Source organism: Lissotriton helveticus, chromosome 6 (genome assembly GCF_964261635.1).
Source record: "Lissotriton helveticus chromosome 6, aLisHel1.1, whole genome shotgun sequence".
Classification (NCBI taxonomy): Eukaryota; Metazoa; Chordata; class Amphibia; order Caudata; family Salamandridae; genus Lissotriton; species Lissotriton helveticus.
In genome coordinates, this window is record NC_136067.1 from 1,100,683,818 (window position 1) to 1,100,697,202 (window position 13,385).

At 42.5% G+C, this 13,385-nt stretch overlaps 1 protein-coding gene across 4 annotated transcripts in view; it reads right to left on the reverse strand.

Annotated features, from left to right (window-relative positions):
• Positions 1-13,385, reverse strand: part of LOC144761648 (geranylgeranyl pyrophosphate synthase-like) — a 366,008-nt gene that overhangs the window by 16,112 nt on the left and 336,511 nt on the right. Inside the window, exon 1 of one of the 4 annotated variants that reach the window (XM_078646939.1) lies at positions 940-1,059. The exons of the other annotated variants lie outside the window; for them this stretch is intronic. Within the exon in view, the coding sequence (XP_078503065.1) occupies positions 940-957 (18 nt within the window). The 5' untranslated portion in view covers positions 958-1,059. Of the gene's footprint in view, positions 1-939; positions 1,060-13,385 lie in introns of those variants that run through there. 4 annotated transcript variants of the gene reach the window in all.

A 13,385-nucleotide genomic window follows, 5' to 3' on the forward strand; every position in this document is an offset into this window, starting at 1 on the left:
AATTATAATATATCTAAAAGTACGGTCATCTAGGTTTCAGAAATATAAACTTAACGAGGTGTGCACCCACACACTTCTGAAAATGATGAAAAATGATACTTTATATGAATGTCAAATTGGGTGTTGCATATGCATTCTTCTCAGAATATCGGTCTTCTTGAGTGCCTGGCTGAAATGGTATGGTAAATAAGCCGTACTTTTCTAGAGCTTTTGCCTTTTGTGCAGGAAAAAAGAAGGCCTGTGCATTGTAAAACAGAAATGAAATTGTAGAGTCAAGGAGAAGGACAGAAGGCAATCTTCATGAGTAGTGTACCAAGAGGCCAGAGCAAGAGCATAGGCTGCTGCAATCATTATGGCTCATGTGCGATTTACTGAGAAGTGAACACAATTTTAAAACCAATCCCAGACAAGTGAGCTGCATGTACCAGGCTGATCAATCTCACAATTTTCATCATACCATTCAGCCAAGTGTGTCCATCATATGATAATGTGACATCACATGTCTGTCTCCAGTCTCAACAGGCACCCCCTGATCACAATCACATAATGGAGGAGTTTCACAATTGAGCCAGCACACATACTCCTCAACATTTCCCAAGTCAAGACACTTCTCTCCAGTCCATAGAGCTGAGTATCATCATGCTGGTTTCACTTTAAATTAATAAATTCCTTCTGTTTGTTAACTAAACTGACTGGTCAGGTCTCTGAAGAACCAGTAAAAAAATCAGCAAAGAGTGGACCGTGCTAGTAAATATAACTAACCGTGAAAGAGCCAATCACCTGCAGGCAAAATCACCCATCAAGCCTCAAACATTGTAAATATTTAAACTCAAGTTTACAAACTAGTTGAACACCTTCCCTCACTGTTGCCAGCACATGAATCATCAATCAGAGCTCACAAACACTCAATGATATACCAATCATTGGTGTAATAGTTACCTGATCCAATCGAAGCATGGTGGTACACAATTGTATCTCTTCTCTAGATGGAAGCAACACATTGTAAATTAAATGATCTTTACTGGGGCAGCCTTGCTAGAGCAAGGGACAGAGGCAAACATTGTCTCCAATGTCTTTGAAGGGAATGTGGACGCTTCTTCACATCATACATGTGCCTAAAATGGTGAGGCTGCATAAGTCAGACACAAATATGTAATGTTCCTATAGCTATATCTCTTTTTTTCAGCAAAGCAGTTTGATGTTAACTAAAAAGTTCTATGGTACTCTTCTCAGGCAGGGAAGGAGAGCTCATCGTCAAAATCAGATGGTTCATCCAGAAGTTGGTCAGCTAATGCTCTTGAGTCTGACCAATCTCCCTCATCCTCCTACTCCTCCTGTGGTGTTTCAGGAACAGAGTAATTGTGTAGCATGAAGTATTGGTTCATTTTTTTATGGTCAATCTCTCCACATTTTGAGGAAGTGACTGGCCCTTCTCACTATGACAACTGCACTGAACACATACTCAGTAGATACCCCGGCTACTGGACAAGCCAGACACTGTATTACGAACCTGCTTTACTCTGACCATCAGCACATCTTCCCATACCAATAGACCAAAGGGTTTTGATCCACAGAGACCTCTTTTGGAGAGGTTGAATATGTTTTTTCAGTTGCCGTTATTGTTGTTGCCGGTATTCTTGTTGTTGGTTTTGGCTGCCTAAGACAACACCACTGCCCTATCTAAAGGTTGATGGCTGCACACCAGAACTTCTGCCCGGGACTCAAAAGTAAGGGTGGGCGTCCGAATCGGCTACGCCCACGGAGTAGGCGTAGTGTTGCCTTCTACGCATTTTGCGTAGACAGCGTAGCCGGCAACACTACGCCCACTCCGTGAGCGTAGCCGAGTCGGCCGCCACCCGCCTCCCTCCCGCCCTCCACTAGATACTTTATTTAAACATTTGCACGGATAAAAACAAGTTAAAAGCACTTACCTTTACATTTCTCGGGAGAAATGCGCATGCGCGGCCGCCCGCGCATGCGCATTGGTATCCAGGCAAAGGACGCTATTCAAAGATGAAGACCCGGACGAGCCCCGGACAAGGTAAGTGCTTTTAACTTGTTTTAATCCGTGTAAATGCTTAAATAAAGTATGTAGGGGAGAGCGGGAGGGAGGTGCGTAGTGGGGCTACGCGGAGTGCGGGAGTGGGCGTAGCTTCTCGCCCTCTCCGCGTAGCTCCGCGGAGCCCCACTACGCCCCACTACGCCCAGGGTTACTCAAAAGTCCAGGTCTTGCATGGTGAAACGTCCATTTCCGAAAAAAAGAATGAGAGTGGCCACTTTTTTTTGTACTGTGGATCAAGTATTGTGGCACCGATGTCCTATTCGAATAGCACAATGTCTCTTTGCATCCTTGGATTAACAGCCAAGCAAAGGATTAAGCTCTCGAACCAGTCATGCGTTTCTCTGTTCATACAAGCAAACCTTTGCGACACCTTTTTTAACTGGTCCTGTGGCAGATACAACAGCAGGATAGCTTGTCTCATCGTACTCTGCTCCTAGCTGAATTCCCATGTGAAAAACTCAAAAGGAAGTAACATTTGTGTCATTTGAATAGGCCCCATTTGTTCATCTCCATGGTTGTGCTTTATCCAGATGCATCCCCTCCTCTTTGAATGACAGAGTCATTAATTGGTTTGTACTGTTCAAACAGATGTTGCGACATGAAATAGGTCGAGTTCTAATGTGTTGGCACCTCCTGAATGAGGGCTTTAATTGGCATTCTATTTGCATACTGAATGATCCTCAACTGCTTCCGGGCTAAAAAGAATGTCTAAAATCAGTACAGTTTCTTCTGCAGATAGTCAGTATGCTGCCGACCATATCTTATTTTTTTAGGAAGTCCTGGACAATCAGGTTGATGCAATGTACCAAACATAGGAACCTAAATCGCCATCATCTGCCATGGCCTTAACTATATTACTGCCATGTCGATGGCAATAAATCCAATTTTGAGTCCTTGAGTTGCAACCATTCAAAACCCTTGCTGTTAAAGTCACCTAAGATGTTTGCAGCTGAATGGCATTTCTCTATGGCAAACATGGCTACTGTTGCATGCCGCTGAATGCCCCTAAAAGTTCTTCAGTACTGAGTCCTGTAGAAAGCTATTGCCTAAACCACACTAAAGAGATCCAGTGTGTGGTGATACGCATGTAATCAGTTGCTTGACAACTGGTCTGCAAGTCTGTTGTCAGGTGGATAGTGTGAACAGCACTCTGCTGCAAAGCTTGTCCAACTAATTGCAGCACATCATAATAGAGCGCTGGGACAGCAACTCTAGCAAAATAGGTCTGGGAACCTTCGGTTTTGGGCAGATGGCTGCCATAAATTCTAAAAATCCCACTCCCTCCACAAAACAAAAAATGAGGAGGTGCAGGGCTATCATTTTAAACAGCTTCCTGTTGCACAAACGTGCAGTTGGGTGGTTGCATTCATAAGACCCCTCCTGCCAAAACAGGGCCATAATAGTAGCCTGAATTATTTTCTTTTCTGGTGCCACTGATGCAGGTGTCTTCGGGAGAGAACCTGGAGGTGATACACCTAATGTGCATCTTGAGGCACTCACTGTATGCTGTGGGGTCTCCATCTGACTCTTTAGCCATTTCAAGCGTGTTGAGGTGGGTGATACTGGTGTACCGATGGGACATGGTTGCTTTGCATAAAACTGCTACCCTATTCTTCCTCATCACCTCCTGCAGTGATCAAAGCTGATTCCCTTCTCTTGTCACTACCTTCACCTGCAACCATTTTGTTAAGGAGTGCCTCCCATCGGATTGCGTGATCTTTTTCATGTGGGTCGTTTGACCTCCAGTACCATAGTGTGAACCAGGCTTACCTCGACGAACACTTGTGTGGCAAATGGAGAAATTTGCAATGTTCTCCTCCTGCTTGCTAGTTGTAAGAATTCCCAAACTGGGAAGGAGAACTTTTTTATAGGGCCACTGGTGCCATTGCCTTGCCAATGGCCAAAGAATTGTAGGAAGGAGGGTGTGTCAAGGTCGCCTCTCTGAAGTGCGTACTTCAACCGAGGTGCTGATGGATGCAGGTCTCAGCGGGGGCTTTACAAATATGGTTGCTGGTTGTGGCGGGGGTGGTGGTACCATTGCAACATCCCTTAGAGAAGGTTGAATAGGAGGGGTAATTTTGATCTACTCTGAGCCAGTTTTCATGACAATGACTGGCTCATCCTCCTCATCCCCTTACATAACTCTAAGGCTCTCAGGAACTCTACTTTTCCCTTGTCTCTCGTTTTGTGTCTCAGATTCAGCCAGTGTCCAATCCATGTCAAGATCATCAGAAGGAGGGCTTGGAAAAGTTGGTGGAATACCCTTCCTTTTTCTTACTGGAAATCGGTAACCCAATGGCTCAAGAATAGGTACATCTTGCTCAGCAGGAAGCTCAAACACCATTTCTGCTCCTTCTTTACCAAGATCTACTATTGGTGGCTGTGGCTCCTGTTGTCCACCTTACTAAATTTCCAGTGACAATTGGGTACCAATTCGCCGTTGAGACAAGAGACTGGCGAACGATGCAGTAAGCACATGTTTCTTGAAAAAGGTTTGAGGTGGCAAGTCAGTGGTGGAAATCTGCTTCTTCTCCTCCTCACTGGCCACTCTCTTGTCAGCACATTTCTTTGGGGCCATCTTCAAGCTCTGTCAGTTGGCAGTGACACTTAGCTGTACAAAGGGAAGAAACTGGAGGACTTATATTTTGTGGTCATGTCACTTTGTGCCGGCCTTCTGTTTGACAATACTGTGGGTGATGTGATGACTCTTGTGCACCTAAAAGCAAGCATGCAAGAAAACATTTAGTGAAATGTGGGATTTTTGCAGTTAAAATAATTCATATTACAGACAATATAATTTAGTGTGGTTACTTGTTATCCTAAATAATGAAAAGCAATAGTGTATTAATTCCAAAATCAAACCACACCACGATAACATAATAGTTCATTTCAATATGGACAACAACATAAAGATGTAATTGTTTGCTTTAGTTGCATCTAAGGGGATACATCTGTGGCTGGCAGGGATAGGGACAGGAAAATTCAGCAATCCTTATAAAATGAATGCTGGTGTGCACCTATGGCAGGCATGGGGGAATAAGGGAAAATTGAATAATCCTTACAAATTAATGCTGGTGTGTGTATATTGCAGGAGGTGACCCAGGGGAAAATGGAATAATCCTTAAAAATAAATGCTGATGTGTACCATGGGAGGCGGGGGTCCAGGGAACAATGGAATAATCTTTATAAAATGAGGGGGTTCAGGGCAAAATTAGTTATGACAATCCTTTAAAAATGAATGCTGGTGTGCTGCAGGTGCCTATGGCAGGCAGGTGGTGGATAAAAGAAAAATGGAAAAAAGTAAAAAAAGACAAGAAAAATTAAAAATGTTAAACATTAAAAAATTTAAAAGTAAAGGTAAAATAATAAATACATAAATAAAAGAAATAGATCAAAAAAGTAAATAAAAATAATTAATTGCTGGTGTACTAAGGGACTATGAGAAACCTATTGGGAGGCAAGGAGGTGCAGTGGGAAAATTGAAAAAATGCATATAATATTGAACACTGTTCCTATATACATATACTACAATGATCTTCCAGCATATCAAAGCGATAGCAGGGAAAAAAATACCAAAAACAAAAAGGCATAGCCCTCTCCTATCAATCTCCTTAGAAAATGGCTTTGAAAACTGGAAAAAAAGGATTTACACATTAGACGGCTACACAAAACAGCAGCCAGCCACATGTTCAACCAACAACAACAAGCAAGGAGGCATGGACAATAAAGAGCACATACAGGCCTATGGAAAAAGCACACTGGCTATCTACACAAAATTGCCATAGGCCACATGGTCAAACAACAACAAGAAGCAAGGAGGTATGGACAACAAAGAATACATGCAGGCCTATGGAAAAAGCAACTTGGCTGGCTACACAAAATGCCAACGGCCACATGGTCAAACAACAAGCAAGGAGGAATGAACAACAAAGAAAAACACGTGCAGGCCTTTGGAAAAAGCACACTGGCTGGTTGCACAAAATAGTTGCTTACCACATGGTCAACTAACAAGAAGAAGCAAGGAGACATGAACAGAACAGAGAACACATGCAGGCCTATGGCAAAATCACACTTGCTTGCTAAACAACATGACCACCAGCCACAAGGTTAAACAACAACAACAAGCAAGTAGGCATGGACTACAAAGAACACATGCAGGCCTATGGAAAAAGCACACTTGGTGGCTATACAAAATGGCCACCAGCCACATGGTCAAACAACAAGCAAGGCAGAACACATGCAGGCTTTTGGCAAAAGCACACAGGCTGGCTCCACAAAATGGTAGCTTACCACATTGTCAACTAACAAGAAGAAGCAAGGAGGCATGAACAGAACAGAGAAGGCATGCAGGCCTATGACAAAAGCGCACTGGCTGGTTACACAAAATGGCCACATGGTTAAACAACAACAGCAAGCAAGGAGGCATGGACACAACAAAGAACACATGCAGGCCTATGATAAAAGCGCACTGGCTGGCTACACAAAATGGTCGTCGGACACATAGTCAAACAACAAGCAAGGAGCCATGGACAACAAAGAACACATGCAGGCCTATGGACACTGACTACATAAAATGGTTGCTGGTTATATGACATGGAGAAGAAATACAAATGGTTGTGGCTGATAGCAAGCACACACACACACACACACACACACACACACACTTGGCCAGACAAAGGAGGCATGGTAACAATAAAGAAAACACTACCATTAATTCAGCAATGGCATAAACAAAAACTGGGCAACCTCCCGAGGCATCAAATATTACCCCACCAAATACACTTTTTGCAGAACAAAACTTGAAATACAAAAAAGAAAAGCAAACACACCTTTTTAGTTTAATTCAATGCCATCCCTGGCTTAAATGATGTTATAAAACAAATAGATAGAGGGGAAAAAATGAATGGACAGGGACATCATCAGCATCACTTAATCTCAGTGCACCTAAACGCAAACAAATGAACCTGATCGTGTGTAATGTAGCTGGCGATTTTGTAAAGCGCTCCAATACCTTCTGGTCAGTCAAGTTCGCACTCTAAAAAAATGCCTCCAAAAATGTATCTGTTCTTGTGTAATGTAACTAGCGCTCATGTAAAGCTCCCCAACACCTTCAGGTGACCAGAGTTCACATTATATAATAAAAAAGGTCTCATAGTCCCTGGGAAGCTGCCATGAATGTGCTCTGAAATTAGAGCTCTGAGATGAGGAGGGCGACAGGAAGAGGCAGCAGGGAATGCATACAATGATATGGGAGGAGTTGGGAAGGAAGAATACTGCTCCCATTTGTCAAGTAGAGTGGAAATAATGAATAAAACAGGGACAGCATCTGCATCACTTGATTTGATTTCAACGGGATCTATAGAGAGCAGCAAATGCCCATAGACGTCAAGGCAATATATTCTCAGTAGTCCGATTCAGCCAAGCTGCAGATTTACAGAATTGCTGTGAAAACTCCCTGTAAGGCGAACAGAAAAACAATTTAATACAAGTCAGATGGTTAGGAAGCAAATTCAACTGTCTTGCTGCTGTGACCAAAAAAGCTCTGCCTCCCCATCTCTTCTTTCGGACTCTGGGTACTGTACCCACATTGAGGTGAGCAGAGCGAAGATTTCATCCAGGGATGTACCACGCAAACAGCGCATTGATTCCATCCAGACTGGCCTGATAAAGGGGTTAGTGTACTATGCAGGAGGCCTTGAATATATAGCACTTTTTTATGGGAAGCCACTGCAAATCAAATAATCCCTCAAACAATGGCTGTTGTTTAGAAATGTTCAAGGTAAGCCTCGCCATCACATTCTGCATTGATTGCAGCTTGACTTGGGTGCTGGTATTAGTAGCCAAATAGAGCGCATTGCAATAGACAATGGCAATGGTCATAGACAAGTAGTCTCCCAGTCAGTTGTTTAGTGCATATTCTGTGTTCTAGTTATTTAGCACGCAAAACTCCAAGCCCCACATGGCTCCCTGGTAAACCAAACAGATTCTATAAATATGCACAATGCAATGTCTGCCCCTTTGCAAATAACAAACTCAGAAAATTCCAGGATAACACTGCCACTACACACTCAATACAGCAATTCATGAAGTGCAATTCCAGATTGGTTGTGTATTGCATTAGGTGCCAATGTGGACTTATATACATTGGTAGCACATCGCGTCCCTTAAAGGAGCGAATTCAGGAATACATGAGGGTCATAAGTAATCACAGCACAGAGTATCCTCTTGCGGTCCACTTTAACACAAGACACCCTTCCATGACAATGACCAATATCCAATTTCATGGGACAATGCGAACACCTTGCCAACCGAGGGGTGGGGACAAGACACTAGCGCTTAGATGAGCAGAAACACTGTGGATTTTGAGGTTATGGACTGTGGATATCGGCCTGAACATTGACAGGGAACTACATGTGTTTCTAACAGAATACATTTCTACACCAATGCATGGGTAGCCATGATGACAGAATGTTACTTCTTAATGTGTATTACAATGTACATTTATAACGTTGCACTGTTTCTGTATGGCGGAATAGGTTGGGAATGCAGGGACTTGATGTATACTGACTATCACTTTACTATTACTGCTTTCTGTTTTAAGAATGGATAGCTCTGTTACTTGTGATAGGCATTCAATATGAATATGTTACCCCAACCAATGTGTGAACCTACTACTGTATACATCTTACAAATGGGCTTAGGTGATACACTTGGTGTGGTCTGCCACATCTATCCTATTCCACATCTATATTTACAGAAGCATAGCTCGCACTAAACAACGGACTGGGAGACTACTTGTCTATGACCATTGCTATTGGACCTATTGAAACACTTGGCACCCTATACTGTTTGATCCATATATAACTATGGACTTTTGACCTTTGAAATTGTATCCTAGCACTCTGGCAGTGTTCTATTATCGCATTTCCCTTCACTTATAAATTTCTTGCTATATCCACTGTGAGTGGCACGCCTTGAATTAAAAAAAGAATCTGGCCCCATGCTTGGCTCCATAGGGCAGTTTGCAGGGAGCTGGTGGGACTGCAGGGGTCCTGTGGCAGCCCCCGCTGCCCCCTACTGAAAAAATGGAGGTGTCCTGGGTGGACCAGGACACCCAGATAAAAAAGTTAAATAAATCAAAAAGTAAATAATAAATGGGTGGCAACAGCCATTTATTTATCTTTCACTGCTCCTTCATGGAATGCCCCATCATGCTCTTGGAGGGCTATTTACATATATTTGTTTTCTGTGATGTCTGTAAAAGGGGCAGAGACATCACCAAACATAGGGGTCAATTAGGATGGCGGACGGATCGCCACCGCCATGCAGGCGGTGGCGATCCATCCGCCATCCCTGCCCGTCCTCCACCTTTGTTCCCCCCGCCATATTACGATGGCGGGGGGGACCGTGGCAGTGGGGAAGACCGTCCGGCACTTTTCCGCCGCGGTCCCCTTGCGACCGCGGCGGAAAAGCTCTAATATGGTGGCGGTGTCTATCAGACACCGCCAGCCATATTAGGATGTGCTGGGGGATATGCCTTTCCCACCCGCAGTTGCATGCACAATGCGGCAGGCACCACGCGGTGCCTGCCGCTTTGTGCATGCAAATGCATAGCGTGCATTTTTAACTTTGCGGCGGGTGCTGCTTAAAGCAGCACCCGCCGCAATGCTAAATATACGGGATGTGACCACCAGGGTGGCGGTCACATCCTAATTCCAACGGAGGGACCGCCGCTGCTCCTGCGGACGGTCCCTCCACCTCGGGGGTGGCGGACAGACGCATGTCCGTCCGTGTCGTAATCGACCCCATAGTTTTTAGTATTGGGGGCTGTAGGGATATCTGCCTTCCCAGAAAGAAACATTACAAAAAACACAAGTCTCCTGGGTCATTGAAACCATGACCTTAGGAGAACTAACCATATTTTTCTAAAGCATTTCCCAGGCTGTAGCTTTTGCTGTATAGCTGGGATTGCAGAGCCACCCAGGGGCTGATTGAATTCAGCGTGTCAAACATTTATCAGATAAAATACAAGTTCTTTATGTGATTATATTTATCACTGCATTTTTTGAGGTGTATAATGTGTAAAGGTAGAACAGAGATGTCTTTTTTTACTTTTTTCTTAAAGAAAAAATAATATATTTCTGACTATTTATTTTTCACAACAAAAATGAAATATTAAAGACTATGTAAAAAGAAAAGTTACAGACATGTCGTTTAATACATCTTTATTACATATTTTCTAAGTCATTATTGAAATATGAAATTAATTAAAGTTATTGGTAAGTTTTGGAGAAAGATGATAGAACTGCTTTATAAATAGGATGTTATATAGATGGTGGGGTTTTTGTGGTGGGTGTGAATGAAGGAGGAGGAGATTTGCCTGCCTGTGGGTGTTGGCCATGGGTTCTTACTGCAGGGTCTGACTGCACGCCAGGCTCTGTGGCAAACCCCCCACAGCACCCATCCAAAGGCGCAGCATAGGGTGTGCTGCCTATGAGGGATTGGCCGCAGGGCCTGGTTGGAGGTAGGCTTTACTTATGGTAATAAAGTATTACCTTACAAGAAAAAAAACTAGAAATTCACTGAAAAATACAAAGGTTACAGTAAAATTATAGTTGGATGAAATGTTCCGTAACAGTGTGTGAGGCATGACGTTTAGCTCTTGCACTTGTGAACTCGGTGATTGTAATAATGCTGGAGTGTAGTGTGGACCAAATAATTGCCAGAGCTTAGATTACTTCAAGCATTCCACCCATCATTGTTTTCTTTTTCTTGAGTCGTTGTGCTAGAGATTGTCTGCTCACAAGTAACAAATTAATTGTGATGCGACCACAACTGCAGAATACTTTTTACATTCTGGTGATACACACAAACAATGACCCTCACTCTCTGTAGCTCATCAATGAGGGGTGCCTCTGGTCACAGCCCTTTCATCTGCAAGGACTCTGGCCATCTGACAGTCACTGTGTGTACTCCTCCTGCTCCTCCACAAACTTTGGGATGATCTTCACACTCTGGTGGGACTTCCAGCCCAGAGTGCAACGCGCGGCCATTATCAGCTTCAGCTCGGAGAGAGGCATAACCCCAGGCCTTTTAAGCGATAGCTGCATCCCCTGGCACGGGAGACTCAAACTTGTGGTGGGCAACAAGTGTTGCTGCATAGGGGGCCGTGCTTGACCCTGCACCCCCTGCCCATCTGACAGTCACTGCGTGTACTCCTCCTTGGGACGATTGTCACACTCTGATGAAACTTCCAGTCCCAGAGTGCAAAGCGCGCCATTATCAGCTTCAGCTGGGAGGGAGGCATAACCCAGGCCTTTTAAGTGCCGGCTGCATCCTGCGGCGCGGGACACTCAAACTTGTGGTGGGCACCAAGTGTTGCTGCATAGGGGGCCTTGCTTGACCCTGCGCCCCCCTGGCCATCTGATAGTCACTGTGTGTACTCCTCCTGCTCCCGCACGAACCTTGGGACGATTGTCACACTCTGGTGGGACTTCCAGTCCCAAAGTGTAATGTGCGGCCATTATCAGCTTCAGCTGGGAGGGAGGCGTAACCCCAGGCCTTTTAAGCACCGGCTGCACCCCACAGCGCGGGATTCACCCGGGCCCTGCGCCCATCATCGCCAGGAAGAGGCAGGGCAGGGCCACCCCCCCCGGCAGAATTTGTCGATACCAATCCTGTTCTAAAGCCAGTGGTTAAGACTTCCAATATTTATTCTTCCTACAATGACCCTGCGCCAAAGAGGCAGAGACAATATTAACAGTTCTGGTCTCTCGACGTGTGACTGGGACAGAAAAATTATAACCTTGCTCTACTAACTGCTTAGCTGGTAGCTGGACAGGTGTACAACGCTATTACTTTTTGGGAGTTGGTATGGACACAAACGAAAAATGGGTTACCTCGATACTGACTTCTGCTTTAACTGTGGTGTTGGGTGTTTTTTCTTTTTGCCCAATTACAGGTCAAACTGTGAGTGTACAAGTAGATTAGGGACGCTGAGGGCCAGTGTGTAGACCGTAGGAGGACTAAATTGACTGCAGGTGAAAAAATGGGAAAAAGGGTAGGTATAGGCAGAAAAAGGTAAAAATAAACCCAAAATATAGAATCCAAAATATCGAATAGACATAATATTGAATCAAAAATTTCGAGAGGACAGAATATAGAATAGACATAATATAGTTGGAAATAATATCGACATATAGGTAAGTAATATCGAATGTCATTATATCGAATGTTATTATATAGAATGTCATTATATAGAATGCCAATATATCGATATTTTTTTTATTGTATATGTTAGTATATGTGTTAAAAGTATATAATATTTTTTTAATATATGGTGCCATTTTTAAAAGATAATTAATGTTATGTTTAATAATTTTTGCGTATATTAGTTCTGTAGCGGGTTGTTTATAGGGGAATAGGGTGGGAAGTAATTTAATTCGAATTTACAAAATTAATAATGAATTACTTAATAATTTATTGTTTAATAATTAATATTGGTAATACATTTTTGCGTATATTAGTTCCGTAACGGGTTGTGGGTTTATAGGGGAATAAGGTGGGAAGTATTTTAATTTAATGTAAAAAATAATAATGAATTAATAATAATGTTATGGTTAATAATTAATATTGTTAATTAAGTTAATTATTGTATTTTTAATATTTAAAAAGGTATTAATACATGTGTTTATTAAATTATAATTGTGTAAATGTTATTAATTAGTAATTAATTGCATATTATTTATAATAATTAATGTATTAATATGTTGATTCTCTTCATTTTTTTAGGAGTGTGTTGAGTGTTTATAGGGGAGTATGGTGTGTATTAAATTAATTGAAAATACATTTTTTATTAATATTTATATAATATGTAATCAAAGTTATTTCATACAGATAATTGTGTTAATTAATTTAGATATCATTGTTATTAATGTTATTGTTAATTGTGATTAGCTAATTAATTAAATGTTAATTATTTATGTTAAAATATTAATATTTTAGACTACTGGAGGTGACGCTTATAGGGGAAAATAGTGGGAGGTAAATTAAATCTAAATAATTAATTATTTGTTAATTAATTTTAATTAGATTGTAGGACTGGGTCTACTAAATTATTCCCCTACGCTATCCAACACTTTCCCTACTGTGCCACTCACTGGAGTGGGAATAGTAATTTTTACACTCCCGCTATCCAACACTTTCTCTACTGTTACACTCACTGGAGTAGGAATAGTAATTTTTACCCACCCGCTATCCAACACTTTCCCTACTGTTCCACTCACTGGAGTGGGAATAGTAATTTATCCACTCCCGCTATCCA